Source organism: Primulina huaijiensis, chromosome 10, assembly GCF_012295235.1.
Source record: "Primulina huaijiensis isolate GDHJ02 chromosome 10, ASM1229523v2, whole genome shotgun sequence".
In the NCBI taxonomy this organism is placed as follows: Eukaryota; Viridiplantae; Streptophyta; class Magnoliopsida; order Lamiales; family Gesneriaceae; genus Primulina; species Primulina huaijiensis.
Window position 1 is genome coordinate 17,493,359 of NC_133315.1, and position 16,296 is coordinate 17,509,654.

Sequence of the window (16,296 nt, forward strand, 5' to 3'; positions counted from 1 at the left end):
GAAGCCCACGTGCTTTTTTTTTCTAGAACATGTTTCTGTTTTTTTTTTAATATTTTAAAAATGGAACAACAAAAAAAATAATATCAAAATTTGAAAATAAATATAGAATCTAATATTTTTTATATTTTGATATAAAAAAAAAAACCATACTTTACCAGATCGCTGGTCTGTACTGTCTGCTATACAAATAAACACCACCACCATATCAGTACACAAATCAGAGCTTGTCAGCATCGCCTGCAATGGAGGAAGCATCGCCGCTGCTGCTAAACAGCGGCGCGGTTCAGAAATCCAAGTGGAAATTATTCGCAGAAGAGACAAAGAAGGTGGGTTATATAGCAGCGCCAATGGTGGTGGTGACAGTGTCGCAACACCTCTCGCGAGTTGCGTCGATGATGATGGTGGGCCATCTCGGCGAACTGGCTCTCTCCGGTGCCGCCGTCGCCACCTCTTTTACAAACGTCTCCGGCCTCAGCCTTCTTGTAAAGTGTTCTTTCTTGCCATTGCATCTCCCTTAAATTTATATTCTTTGCTCGATTGCATTGAAAACTTGAGAGCTCGTTGTAGGAAACTAGGAATCATTTTGTGTAGATTAAAATTGTTAGAAAAGCTAGTACGATGTAAGTAACATTCAAAAGGAAGAATACGCAAAATTTATCCTTTGAGTTGGTGTCCGATTTGGTCAGATTGTTAGTTGTCTCGCATCCATCCATCGGATAAAATTTGGAGACTTGTACATATGGATTTGACTTGAAAAATTATATCTTTGTGCTAGCTTTTATAGTTAAGTTCTGTGTTATGCATTAGACTGTCTATCGTTGGGTCATCCGTTTTATCCATAGTCGGATCATTTGTAAACTTTGACCTCCGAACGTTCATTCTTACAAGTGAGAGGATGTGTAGTTGTATGGGTTGGAAAAAATATCTGAGAGTGATATATATGGACTTAGTCAATCATTCTTCCTTGAATTAACTTTTGAGATTGAGTTAAATACAAGTCTCAATCTTAACACAAATAAGCACTTAAAACTTGGTCTTAATTGTAAATTAAATTTAGTTCTTTTTTCAATGAAAATATTGACATAAATTGATGACGTAATATCAGCATTAAATACAAAACAATTCCAAGGTATACACTAATACCCAATTTTGATCATTTGCAAGTCTAGAAAAAAGAACAATTTACATAGCATTAATTTTACTAATTTTCCTATTCAAAAACTTACCTTTGTCGTTTTCAAAAGGGAAACTTAAATAATCCATGTTATGATTAAAAGAAAAAGATACCTTTTTTTTAATTAATGATAAAGTTAAGTGCACTCTATGCTTTGATTATAGAATAAAATTTGAAGGATATGGGCTCTTAAGTGCTTAATAAAGCTTAACAGCTCACAACAACAGCTCACCAAAAAGAAAAAAAAAAACTCACATAACATAAAATATTAGTGAACAAAGAGCATATGTCACGTGCATATAATAAATTAATTGTTTTAAAATAAGATAATAATACTGATTTAATAGTATAAAGTAAAATTAGGATATATTAATTGATATAGTGGCATAAATTGATGGGTTTTTGTTGTTAATCAGTACACTTTTGATGTATGAAATTAGTTTTTAGAAGTTCTTGATAGGATAACTTTGGCAAATTATATTTAATGACTACTTCTATCTCGGTTGAGTAGATGCCACAACGAGGATATTGCACCGTGGTAGCTCGAACTGATCAACCATAATTTACCTCTGGAACATTTGATAGTACCATTTTTCTCTCTCGTGTGTATCAATGTGTGGTTTCAAAATAAATCTCATTCAAATTTTTTTATGTATATATATAGATCAGAATTATTTTGGACTGAATACAATTCTTTAAAATGATTAACATGGTCGCTTCAACGTACAAAATGCTTGTTTTAATCTTGAATTTTCATTCAAACAGTTTGGAATGGCTAGTGCATTGGAGACTTTGTGTGGCCAAGCTTTTGGAGCAGAGCAATACCAAAAGCTTGGAACCTATACTTATGCTTCAATCATATCTCTTCTTATTGTCTGTATTCCCATTTCCGTTTTATGGATTTTCATGGACAAATTGCTAATATTTATGGGACAAGATCCTTCAATCTCCGTAGAAGCTGGCAGATATGCAATTTGGCTGATTCCAACGTTGTTTCCTTATGCGATTCTTCAGTCGCTTATTCGGTACTTGCAGACTCAGAGTTTAATCCTTCCAATGGTTTTAAGCTCGATCGCAGCTCTGTCTTTCCACGTACCAGTTTGTTGGGTTTTAGTGTTCAAGGCGAACTTAGGCATTGCTGGAGCAGCGCTGGCTATCGGTTTATCGTATTGGCTTAATGTAGTCTTGCTCGCTTTGTATGTAAAATACTCCTCGACCTGCGAGAGGACGCGTGCTGCATGGTCACGGGATGTTTTGCCTAGTGTGAGGGAGTTTTTCTGCTTCGCTGTCCCGTCTGCTGTCATGGTCTGGTATATTTGTTTCCCTCTTCTCTTTCGATTTTCAATCCTGGAATTGGGTTTTCCTTGGCTGATTCTTAAGTTTGCTGCAGCCTTGAGTGGTGGTCTTTCGAAATAGTGGTGTTGCTCTCCGGGCTTCTTCCTAACCCTCAGCTTGAAACTTCTGTTCTTTCAATATGGTACACTGCATTAAATCTTGATTTCTGATGAAGAGTTTGCTTTCGAATGAAATGGGCTTTTACAGTCATAATTTGAAATATTTTCTTGTATGATCTCACTGAAACAGCTTATTGGTTGCTTCGTCGCATTACTTCATCCCATATTCGATTGGTGCTGCTGCAAGGTCCGTGCTTCAGTGCCTAGTCTCATTGCTTTCCATTTCCACCCCAACTTCTTTTACATAAGTTTGTGCATTACTCAGATGCAATAAAAAAAAGGTTTCTTCTTCTTTGTAGCACAAGAGTTTCGAATGAACTAGGTGCAGGATGTCCAGACAGGGCTCGAGCATCTACCTGGTCAGCAATGGTTCTTTCGCTATCCGAGGCCGTTATTTCTTGCTCGATTCTCCTCAGCTTCCGCCATGTCCTCGGGTATGCTTTCAGCAACGAAAAGGAAGTCGTGAATTATCTCCAAGAAATCTCTCCTTTTGTTTGCCTCTTGTTATTCATGGACTGCATACAAGCAGTACTTTCGGGTAAATCAACAAGCGAACTCTGTATAATGGACTTCGAGTCAAACTGTCTCATATGATCAGTCCCTTTTTTCATAAAAATAATGAGCGATCATTACTAGAGAAATCTATTTTCCACGTTCGTGTAATATATTATGCATACAGTACTAGTACTTCAAATTTTACTTCGTTTTGGAGTTCTAGGGGTGGCACGAGGAAGCGGGTGGCAGCATTTGGGGGCGTATGTGAACCTCGGGGCATATTATCTTGCAGGGCTTCCGACGGCAGCAGTTCTCGGATTCGCTCTACGTTTACGGGGAAAAGGCCTCTGGTTTGGTCTGAATGTTGGATCAATAGTTCAATCCATTCTGTTATCTCTTCTAGCATGTTTCACAAACTGGAAACGACAGGTTTCTGCTGAATCAATTTTCTTTGAATCTGATCCGGTTAAGTTTTTCAAGAAACTAAAATGGGACATTCGCAGGCATTATCGGCGAGAGAAAGGATGGCTGAATGTGGAAGGAAATGAAAGTCTCAAGTGCTGCCATGGGAGGCTCCATCCGTGCAGTATATGAATCTAGCTACTTCATCCTGCGTGCGGGTATGAGTTTTGGCGACCGGTCCTTTATCAAATGCTGTTTTTTTTATTTTATCGCAAAGAACGCTCGCACGTGGTGTGTGTATATATAAAAGTTTTTTTTTTTATGTTATTTATGTTTTGTTATTTTAAAATTTATGGTTTTTCATAATAATTTTTTTATGTAAGAGTGATATAATCGTTTAAAAACGAAATTATTAATAGAAAAGACTCGTAAAAAGTAGCCCAAAAAACACATATAAAGTAGTTTCAGGAAGTTGGACAACCTGAATGATCCCCTTTTGTTTGTAATGAGAGGCCTCAAGCAACTGAAATAAAAACATACGTTGAGATAAAAACCAAATTTGTTTCTTAGCAGACATTCATATGACTTTTCCATTATCTAGCAGAGAATGTCTTAACCGCGCATTAACTAAGGAAAAGTTGCGATTTTGCTATATAAATTTTTTCGTTTTCCATTTTCACTGCTAAAAACTCTTGATTTGCAATTTTAGTGCAATATATACTGATAATTGTTGTCAATTTTCAACAAAAATATTGACGTGACGTCGAAAAACGATGTCGTGATATGACGTTTTTAAGTCTAAAGATAGAAAATGGACAAATGTTATGACCAAACTTGTGATTTTCCCGTTGACAAAATGCCGGAGAAACTTAGGAAAAGGGGCTTAAAGTGTGATGACAGAAGACTAGAGAGCACAAAGGAGTGAGGTGCCAACTTGGTGCACTTTCATCATCGTCTGTGCTCTCTATCTTCTGTCAACAATCCCCCCAACCCCTCCCTTGATATACAAACATATATATTTATGGAAAATACTTACCATAATACACTTGAAATATAGCAAGAAATCAATATATACATATTATTTTGGGGCTATATACCTTGTTTTGTAATTGGCTAAAATAATGCAGTAGTGGATGGATCAGTGCGTGTATGTTATTTAAAATTCAAAATCTGTAGCACTTTTTTTTCATGAAATATTTGTTTTTTAAGTAGTCAACGAAACTTTTGATTACAATAGGATAAAGGGAAAGAAGGTGCACGATGACAGAAGCATAAAGAGCACAAAGAGAGAGATACAAAACTAAATGTGTTCTCCTCATCTGTGCTCTCTATCTTCTGTCAACTCATCACCATTTCCTCTTCACCCTATCATCTCATATGTAATGTACATACTCGAGTTAACATTCGTTCTACCGGTCGAACTTGATTTTAGTTTACCTGCACAACTCAAGTTCAAGTGAAAAAACGCATTTAATTTAAAAATGTGTCTTGTATATATGCATGCATGTGCGTGAGCAGATGTATAAAAAGTTGTTGAATGTTAGAGTTTTCCCTTGAGGCTGGACGACTATCTACCTCCACCAGCCCTAACTTTTCCTCGCCATCAAACATATGAAAAAATATGTTCTTTGCAAAAGAAGAAGAGGGAACTAAAAGGATCATTTGAGAGCAAGTTTGGTATGATTTGAAGGCAACCCCTAGCACATCTATATATAGTGCAAGAAGTACATTGTGTGCTTACATTAATGGACAAGATTACTGGAAATAAAGGAGGGATTAAGGGGATTTAAGCATTAGCTTGCTTATTTTACAGATACATGCATCTGATATATTAACAGAATTTTGTGTACATGGAATCAAAAGGTGATAGATCCAGAATTCTTGTCAATAAAATAATGTTATTTGGTGTTCGCATGCAAGAAAATTCGAAGATTCCATGCAGTAGGATGGAGAATAAGAACCTTGGAAACTAGTAGTTGGTGCAGGAAAGAATAAATTTCTTTTCTGTAGTTGTAAGCTCCTAATTGAGAACAATTGACGTATGGGTAAGCCCACATATTCCAGCGCCCAATAATTGTAATTTTATATTAATATTTATCTTATCATCTATGCATCTATATATGCACTTCCTTTTCCATGTAAAAATAAGAGCAAATTATGGCATTTGTATTGTATATGTTTGTCTCTTTATGATTTTAGTTCTTGATGTTATAAAAATTTGTATCTTTCAATTTTTGAAAATTGCAAATTCAGTTATTTGTTTGCAATTTTAGTCTTTTTTTCACACCACGTCAACAATGGTCGATGCCACATCAACACTCACAAAAATAACTAAAATCGTAGAAAAACAAAGATGACAGATTGGAACTAAATTTCGATTACTAGAAGGACCAGAATCACAATGTGTTCAACATACACGATCAAAATGACAATTTATTTTAATAATAATAATAATAATAATAATAATAATAATAATAATAATAATAATAATAATATGCAAATTCATATCTATCCAAACATAATTTGAACTGAAAATTCGAGCTAGTTTTAAGTTTTAAGTTAAGAATTCATTCATTTATATAACTGTATATTCTATATTTCATCAGCAGAATTTAAGATGTAATTCACAAAGTTTTAATTTACAAATTATTCTCTCCAAGGGATTCATGGACTTGATATTGATCACTGTTATTGCATTACTAAAAATACAGTGATGCGCTGTCGTTGACTAACCAAACTTAAATTCATATTCTCTAAATAAAATGAGTGTAATTGTCGATAGGATCGAATTCACTGTTAATGCATTACGAAAAATCCAACTATGAATAATTGTGAAAAATTATCATCATAAAGGAGTAAACTCTTCAGATTACTCAAAGTAACTACAAGTTTCTTATGTAATTTTTAAAGGAGAAACACTAGTCTTTTTAAAAGTTTTCTTTTATTTTTTTTTTCAAATCATTCTAATTAAGTTTTTAATCCCAATAATTTTAAAAAGAACAATTTTAGTACAAAATAATATCGAACTTTTTTAAGGAAAATTGGTATAATAGTTGACAGGGAAAAGGGTGATCATTTTCAATTTTTATCACTTTTTTTTTATTATCTGTTGAGAAAAAGAAGAGAAAAGTGGATTTGTCCTGAAGCATGGGAAGAAAAGTTACCAATCACAAATACACAAAATGCCTTATCATCAAGCACAATTGGGGATGTGGGGATGGGATTCAGTCCTCCACTTGTCATCCCCCCATGGCTTCCTATATATATATAATAGAATCTTTGAAAGATTGAATCATCACCAACTATTACTATTATTATTACTAGTTTTATTATAAAATTGGCAAAAATTTGTGTGAGACGGTCTCACGGGTCATATTTATGAGACGGGTCTCTTATTTGGGTCATCCATGAAAAAGTATTACTTTTTATGTTAAGAGTATTACTTTTTATTGTGAATATGGGTAGGGTTGACCCGTCTCACGGATTAAGATCTGTGAGACGGTCTCACATGAGACCAACTCTATAAAATTTTATGTACATTTCAATAGAGAATAGTATTTAAAGCAAACTTAGCTGATGGTTTGTAAGGCAGTATTCGATATGCATCATTTCCAAAGTGAGTATTCGATCAGAATGGAATGCTACAATCATCACACTTATTCCGAAAGTTAAAAAGTTTGTGTCTATGAGATTTCAGGCCAATCAGTCTTTGCAATACATTCTATAAAATAGTTTCTCGCACGATCATTTATCTGTTTAGACAAATATTGTGGAAAATCCGAATCAATTCAGTCTTGCAATATTCCGTGTATTTGGAATAAATGTTTAGAATGTGTTCTCTTTATTTAGCCATCATTATTCTAAATTAAATTGGTCAAAGTTGTAACAGTACAATAAAAGAGGATTAAAGGTCATTTGACCTATTGTTCAGTAGCCTTGCAATGGAAAAATTACAAACATGCAACCTTCAAATTCGAAATTTGAAATGAGACACATGCAGCTGGTTTGGAGGAGTTGTGACAGCTAATTTAAGGTTCATTAACAGCCATTATTGAGTGGTAACAGCTACTTATTCAGCTGATCATTTTCACATATCAATAGTGGTCAAAGGTTGAGGGGAAACACCACCAATTCATCACCAAATCCCTACAATTTTCAAGAATCAAAGGGTGTTATTTTTCAAACGAGGCGTGCTGCGGAAATTATGATAATTCAGCGCCATCTTGAAGCCAAGTCATCTCGAAACTTTGCAAATAGCCAAGTTCGAGGCAATCCAGCAACTTTCGTGTTCAAGTTTTTAGTTGTTCTTCCCTTATTTTTTGAAGATAATAATCAGATAAGTGGACTTATATATATTTGTTATAAAATAATGATATTCATGTTTTTAAAAACTCAACCGTACAATATTAATTTCACGTCATTTGATTCGTACATGTTTCGTTTCGCATGATTCTTCAGTTATGCTACGATGTCTTGAAAACACACTGTTATGATTCGAATTAAAATTGGTAAGGAAATTTTTGAGACATGATAAGATATGGCCCTGATACGGTCGGTTATAATAACCGACATATGACCTCGCCCCTTAGAGGAACAACAATTAGTGACTTATCAGTATACCATAGATAAAGAGATGAATAACAATATCTTGTTTTAATATGTTTTGATGTCTTGTTTCAAATTTTGTTTGTCTCATGTCTTGATTCATGTTGTGATATGTTTTGCGATATTTCACCTTTGAACTCATATTATATATATATTTCGATATTCTTGTGTACAGTTGACTCCTATATGTTGGGTGTTTCTCCAAGAACTCATCCCCTTACTTCTCTCCCTAGATAAAGGCGAAGATCAATTTGAAAAAGATGAACATCACATGTTTTAGGGTTGGTAATCAAGTTCGACACATGAAGTTTCAACCATCGGTTTTAGTTTTATTTCCTTTACGTTATGGCTCCCGCAATTTTGTTATGTATTGTAAAAAATTATGTAAAAGACTGGCTTTTAGCTATTTCATGTACTACGTGGCTTGTTGTTATACGATTTTAAATTGTTAAACAACGCAGATGACGCATCTTGGTTTCAGAGCGTGACAAATATTATATCAGATAATTGATTATTTGCAAAGTGGTTTTATTTCTAGAAGGTTAATTGTTGATAATGTAATAGCAGGGTTTGAGTATATGCATTGGATTCGAAATAATTGGAAGGCCAAAGCAGGATTTGCAGCCCTTTAAACTGTATATGAGTTAAGCTTACAACCGAGTTGAATAGAGTTTCCTTAAGAAAATGATGTTTAAATTGTGGTTCTTATTAATATGGTACCGAATACTGCCCAACGATATGAATGACAGTGGTTCTTATTTCATAATCTCCATTTTTAATAATAAATTATTAAGCACCTTAGTTTTTTTGTATTGGCGACTTTACCTTTGCTGATTCGAATTACTTCCGCTTTGATCCGATTGCTTGCTCTAGGTTGTGGCTAATTTTGGTCTAATAAGTGCTAGCTTTTTCCTATTTGACATAAATTACATTCTAATGGGAACATATAGCATTTTTTACTTCTTTTTCACTGCAAAAATATTCATTCGCATCGATTAATTAAATCCATGAGTTTTCACTTCCCACTCAATCCCGTCTTGTCTAATCTAATTAAGAACAAGTTTAAAACATTCTTCTTCTACATACAAATTATATTGATGATCTAAATCGTTGACTACTTGATTAGTAAGATTTTTAAGTTAGTTTACACATTATTTGATGAGGATTGTATATATCATTCGAATCTAGTAAAAGATTTTTATCTTGTATGTGAAGTTGATATGATATACACTATTTGCAGCAAGTACAATAGTTTCCAGTTTATAGGTAAATCGAAACGTGACACTTGTACTGCTCTATAGTTAAAAGATTTGAGTTACATCATTATCATCAAGACTACAAATACAACGAGCTTATTCGGTGAGTTAAGTTGAAACTTATGGTGAAACGTTGTTATATAATAATTAAAATTTTATTAATTTCTTATAGTACTACCTGAGCAAGGAGGGAAAGTGATTTGTTAATATTCTATTAATTAACTTTGTTGTCAAATAAATTATCTTAATTTATTCGAACTTGTCTATATTTAATTTGTCGCACTCGATCTTGCTGTAATTTTTTTCTGAATCAGGAATAAATTTTATTTAGCCATATCTATATATAGATACACACATATATATATATATACACACACAATATATATACATATATATTTCGTGAGACCGTCTTTAAAAGTATTAGTTTCTCGTGAGACGATCTCACATATCTATATCCATGATACATGTCAACCGACCCATATCTATTATGAAAAATAATATATTTTCTTGAGTTGAGTCTGGTCAGATATACATCTTACAAAAATAAACAGTTAGACGGTCTCACAATAGTTTTTGTGTTTTTAAAAACACGAAAAATCAAAAATCATATGAAGTTTTTATACATATATATAGGAATCTGATTCCAAATTAAAAACAAAGTCTTCTGGTCAAAATTTCTCTAATATCTTAATCAGATAACGACAATAAAATTATCTTTAAATTATTAATCTTCTCGGAATAAATTAGGAACAAGTGTTGCAAAAACTTGCTCAGGGGTACAAGTACCACCGATGTTATTGGTTCGAGTTTATCGAAACATTATATAATAATAATAATAATAATAATAATAATAATAATAATAATAATAATAATAATACTCATTGTTATTATATTATCGTATTTTATTATATAAATTTGTTTGCAACCAAATGACCTAATAAACTCAGCAATCTTGCTATAATTTTGGATTTTCAAATAATTTATTTGTATTTTATATATTTAATTTGGGTCGTTTTAGAGTAAATCTATACTATCTATCTATAATATAAAGAAGGAGCACCTTAAAATAATTATTTTGGTATGACCAATTCAAAATTGAAATTATCGCCTTTAATTTTAATTAATTTATTATTTGATAATTTATCCACAAAAATAATGATAAGACAGTAATTAATAATAATAATAATAATAATAATAATTACTAGTCAAATTACATTTGGTCTTTTAAAGAAAAAATATATTACGTTTGACAAAGAACCAAATAAAATAAACCAAAAGTTGTGCTCAAAGTAGGGGCGTCAATTTGAGTGAATTGGATCAAATTGAGCAATAATACTATTTAAAAAATATTCAATTCGAACTCAATCCGAACCTGAATCAACTCGAAAGATTTAACACCCCTAGCCCAAAGGACAATCGCTAGGTATGTTTCGATTCACGAGCCATAGACAAACAAAACTTTAACCTATATTATTTTATTTTATGGGAACATATTAAAAACTTATATCAAAAATAAAATTTTATATCTCATAAGATCCTAAATTTTTTTTATAAAACTTAAAAATTATTTTTATATATAAAAAGAAATTTAAATAAGTTTAAAAGAGAATGAGTTGTTTAAAATGTAATTTCAAAAAAACTAATTATCTATCTAAAAATAAGATTAAAATATTTGGGTCATCCATGAAAAAGTATTACTTTTTATGCTGAGAGTATTACTTTTTATTGTGAATATCGATAAAGTTGACCCGTCTCACAGATAAGATTCATGAGACCGTCTCAAAAAGATCTACTCAAGCCAGTTATTATATCTATACATACGAAAAGATGTAATGTGGTTTAATTTGTATATGGCAAAAACTTGAGTGAGACGGTCTCACGGGTCGTATTTGTGAGACGGATCTCTTATTTGGGTCATCAATGAAAAAGTATTACTTTTTATGCTAAGAGTATTACTTTTTATTGTAAATATGGGTAGGGTTGACCCGTCTCACATATTAAGATCCGTGAGACGGTCTCACGTGAGACTCACTCTTTGTATGAGAAATTGAATAAGAACTGGGAAAGTAAATATTAAAGAAAATATTTTAATAGTTTAAAATTTTTGAAAAGTAGATATGAATTTATTAAAATAGATTTTTATAATATTTTTTATTACATGAAAAAAGATTAATTTTATAATTTTAAAAGAGTAATGTTGGTATTTTAAAAAATTTATCATAACACTAAAATCATAAAAAAAAATTATGAGAATGTCTCACAGATCAATTTTATAAGACATATTTTCTATTTAAATCACCAATAAAAAATTTTTATATTTTATGATAAAAATATTATTTTAGTAAAATATGAAATTAATTGGGTGTAGTTAGTACGGAAAATTTAAATTTAATAATTCAATTGTATTCCAAGCCTCAAATGGTATCAGAGCCATGGAAATAGTTTTGGTTGATGATTTAACACTGTTTATTAAAATAAATATTTTCAGTATGAAAGAAACTGTTAAAAACAGTTTAAATGAAGAATATGATTTACCTGAAAATTTAGATTTATTAAATAAATGGACAATTCTTAAGATAGAATCTAAAATTATCTATAAATTAGTAACATTTGAGAAAATTGGTTTTAAACAGGTAGTAAAAACTACAGAATCATCAGTACCTCTTCATAATGAAGAAATGGTTATTAGACTATTGAATAATAAAGATATTTTGCCTTATAAGAAAAATTACAGATTTATTCATATAGGTTTAATACAAATTGCTTTTAGATCTTTAACTTTAGAAGGTTTACCAGAAAGCTTTATAGCAGCTTTAAGAGATGGTAGAAATTTAAATTGGAAACAATCCCTTATGGGAATAATTCAATCTAGTCTGGCTCATGGTCCAGTATATTTTGATGTTTATCCAAATTTATCTTTATCTTTGTCTGATATAAATATCTTAGACTCTTTAACATTAAATGTTAAAACTCATGGTTATAATTATACTCCTGGTACAGAAGTTATATGTATCTGTTATCGTATTTATTATAAACCATTGTTTACACTGAATCCTATGTGTAAAAGAATTGATAAAAAATTAAATGAAACAATTCTAATAGAAACTAATTTTAATAGATCTAATATTACAACCCGTAGATCTATAAAATGGGAAGAAATAGAATTTCCAGAAAACTGGATAATTGAACAAGCTGTTCCTAGAAATCCTATAATAAATAGGGATTTACAGCAAGTTATTCAAAATAATGAAGGATCTGTTCAAATACAGTTTAATAATGAACAAAGAAGATTATTACCCTCTTCTGTTTATGCTAGATCAAGATCTAGTCATTCTTTTATTTCACCTCTAGATTATATGGTGGATATTCCACAAACTTCTAGAGCTTCAACTTCTCAAATACGAGAAGAAGTAGAATCTTCAGCAGAAGATTTAATAATTAATCAAAATAATATTGTTCATCAATGTAACTTTCAAAAAGTTAAAGAAACTGATACTGTTTCAGAAATGAATTTTACTATTTAATGGATAGTAAACCAAAAATTGATTTTACTAAAGGATCTTTTGCTAGAGCAAAGATCAATACAGAATTTTATTTACCCAAATGAAAATCTTTCAGAGATTGGTATTTTTAAAGTTTCTCTGAATAAGAATTTGAATATATTGTCACAGAATTTTATAAATACTGTGAAAATAAAAATAGATTAATTCATTTTGTTCCTTGGTTTTTTAAAACATTTATTATAGATTATATTTCTATTCTTGAAAGAAACTATAAATTTCCTTCTGGACAGATTCAAAGATCTGTTTATCTTCCTCAACAATCTTTTATTATAGAAAAGAATAATAAAGTTTTGAGTTTTACTGCTTTTTCAAAATTATTTGAAAATGATATGTTACAAATAACTGTTAAACATATTAATCAAATCATTGAAAAACAGAATTATACAAATTTATATCTTACGATAATAGGTGAAGAAATAGTTTCTCTTAAAGATCGTATTGATAAAATTATTTTAGCTATTAATAAAATTAAACCAGATGTTCATATATGAGAACCAGAAACTAATGTTGTTTCTATTGCTAGTTCTTCTATTAAATCCCCTCCAGAAATTAAAGATTTTAAATTTAAATCTTCTGTTTCTGATTTAGAAAAATTATTAGAAGAAAAATTTAAAAATCTTAATTTAAATACTCTTAATGAAGATATTGTTAATAATAATAATTTTTCTGATGAAGAAATTAATAAAATAAAATGGACAGATAAACCTACCCAAACTAAATATTATTATGATAGACCTACTCCAATGGATGTTCTTGTTGAAGAACAAGAACATATTTTCTCCAATAGTTATAATGGGAAAAATATTTATGAATGGAATATAGATGGAGTTAGTGATAAACAAATTTATAATACTGCTCACAGAATGCTTATGTATAGTACTGTGTGTAAAACATCAGGTAATACTGATAAAAATATTGCTAGAATGATTATAGCAGGATTCACTGGCCAACTTAAAGGTTAGTGGGATAATTAATTAAATCAATTCCAGAAAAATGATATTTTCAATTCAATAAAAATTGAAGATAATATTCAAGTAGAAAATGTCGTTTATTCATTAATAACGACAATGATTGAACATTTTACTGATAGATTCACTGATAATAGTGAAAAAATTCGTATTTTATTAAGTAATCTAAAATGTAAAACGCTTACTGATTTTAGATGGTATAAAGATACTTTTTTATCTCGAATTTATGAGATACCAGACTGTAATAATAGTCTTTGGAAAGCCAAATTTATAGATGGTTTACCCTTTCTCTTTGCAGAAAGAATTAGAAAAGTATTAAGAAAGGATGATATAAATATTTCTTATGACGGTTATACTTATGGCAAATTAATAAGTATTTTTATCCAAGAGGGTTTAGCTCTCTGTAATGAATTAAAATTAAATAATCAGATTAAAAGACAGAATTTACTTGAGAGAAAACAACTAGGTAAATTTTGTGATCAATTTGGTATGGGCCTACCTAATAAAGGTAAAAAGAAAATAATAGATAAAGACGAAAGACTTTATAGGAAGAAAAGACATTTGTCTGATAGACAAAAAGATAGAAAAAAGAAAAGAAAAGAAAGTCGTGAATTACAGAAAGCTGAAAATTATAAATTTAAAAATAAAATAATTATTTGTAGAAAATGTAAAAAGCCAGGACATTATGCTAATCAATGTTGGGCTAAAAATAAAATTAATAATTTAGACATAGATGAAAATCTCAAAGATAAAATTAATAAAATAATAATGGATTCTAATCAGAATTCATATAATGAATCTAAGAATAGCTCAGAATTTAGTTCAGAATCTTATAATTCAGAAAATATAATAGATAATGAATCTTTTAATTCTGATATAGAATGTAATAATTGTATACAAGGAGAATCATGTATCAATCATTTAAGTGATACTGATAATAAAATTGATGAGTTTTATAAACTTATGTCTCAATTTAAAGATTTAAATATTAATGTTTTAACTAATAATAATCTTTTAGAATTCCTTAAAATGATTAAGGATCCAATATTAAAATCTACTATAATAGATCAAATGGAAAACACTGCTTCAACAAGTAGTGGAAATAATATAATTGTTAAACAAGAACAAACTTATTCTATGCAAGAAGTAAAAAATCTTTTACAACAAAAATATAATAAACAGAATCCTGTTAGTATACAAAACTTGGTAAAAGAGATTAATAATCTTAAAGAACAAATAAAAATTTTACATCAGAATAATACTCACATTATCGTATCTCTGTTATTGAAAATAACAAAGAAGAATCTGACATTATTGATAATAATCAAAATATTTCATTTAATGATGATAATCTTTTATCTGTTTTGAGTATGATAATATCTCAAAAATGGTATACAAATATTACTTTGTTAATTGATAATTCTTATAAAAAGAATTTCATTGCTATGATAGATAGTGGTGCAGATTTGAATGTTATACATGAAGGATTAATTCCTACAAAATATTTTCATAAAACTACTCATTCTCTCTCTCATGCAGGAGGAGAACCTTTAGAAATAAATTATAAATTACCTAAAGCTTATATTTGCAAAGATAAAAACTGTATTCAAACCAGTTTTTTTATTAGCAAAGGATATTTATAGCCAATTAATACTTGATTTACCTTTTATTTATCAAATATATCCTTTAAAGCATGTTGATGAAACAGGTATAATAGGAACTTATCAAGGTAATCCTATTTATTTTCAGTTTATAACTAAACCTGTTCATAGAATTCTTAATGAATTACAAGAAAATATTGATAGAAAAACTTTTCAAATTAATTCTTTAAAAGAAGAAGTTAAAATTTTAACTATAGATGATACATTAAAAAATCCTAAATCACAGGATAAAATTAAATTTATTTATAATAAATTTTCATTAGAAATATGTAATGATCTTCCAAATGCTTTTTGGAATAGAAAAAAACATATAATTTCTCTTCCATATGAAGAAGATTTTAAGGAAATAAATATTCCTACCAAGGCTCGTCCTAGTCAAATGAATTCTGAATATTTAGAATTATGTAAAAAAAAAATTCATTCTTTATTAGAAAAATGTTTAATAACACCTTCTCAATCTCCTTGGTCATGTATTGCTTTCTATGTTAATAAACATTCTGAGCAAGAAAGAGGAGTACCTAGATTAGTAATAAACTATAAACCCTTAAATAAGGTTTTAAAATGGATTAGGCATCCTATTCCTAATAAAAAAGATTTATTAGATAGATTAGTCAATGCAATTATATTTTCANTTTATAATTGTTTATATTGATGATATTTTGGTATTTTTCTAATAATATTGAATCTCATTTTAAACATTTAGAAATGTTTAAACATA

At 29.9% G+C, this 16,296-nt stretch overlaps 1 protein-coding gene across 5 annotated transcripts; it reads left to right on the forward strand.

Moving 5' to 3' along the window:
- Positions 1-160: 160 nt before the first annotated feature.
- LOC140985646 (protein DETOXIFICATION 14-like) lies at positions 161-3,843 on the forward strand. Of its 5 annotated transcripts, none has more exons than XM_073453515.1 (7): positions 161-482; positions 1,940-2,484; positions 2,565-2,651; positions 2,759-2,815; positions 2,928-3,166; positions 3,341-3,552; positions 3,627-3,843. In XM_073453515.1, exons 1-7 carry the CDS (start codon positions 243-245, stop codon positions 3,669-3,671), a joined length of 1,425 nt encoding a protein of 474 aa, XP_073309616.1. In that variant the 5' UTR covers positions 161-242; the 3' UTR covers positions 3,672-3,843. The 5 variants fall into 5 exon arrangements, with proteins under 5 accessions (XP_073309616.1, XP_073309617.1, XP_073309618.1 ...); XM_073453516.1 differs by having other exon boundaries at positions 3,347-3,552; XM_073453517.1 differs by having other exon boundaries at positions 2,928-3,062; positions 3,347-3,552.
- The last annotated feature ends 12,453 nt before the right edge of the window (positions 3,844-16,296 follow it).

Excerpts from the sequence above, each read along its gene's own strand:
- LOC140985646 (XM_073453515.1), top strand. The coding sequence starts at position 243 with ATGGAGGAAGCATCGCCGCTGCTGCTAAACAGCGGCGCGGTTCAGAAA. Across the intron at positions 3,167-3,340 it reads CATACAAGCAGTACTTTCGG|TTCTAGGGGTGGCACGAGGA; the intron begins GTAAATCAACAA and ends TTCGTTTTGGAG. Across the intron at positions 3,553-3,626 it reads TCACAAACTGGAAACGACAG|GCATTATCGGCGAGAGAAAG; the intron begins GTTTCTGCTGAA and ends GGACATTCGCAG.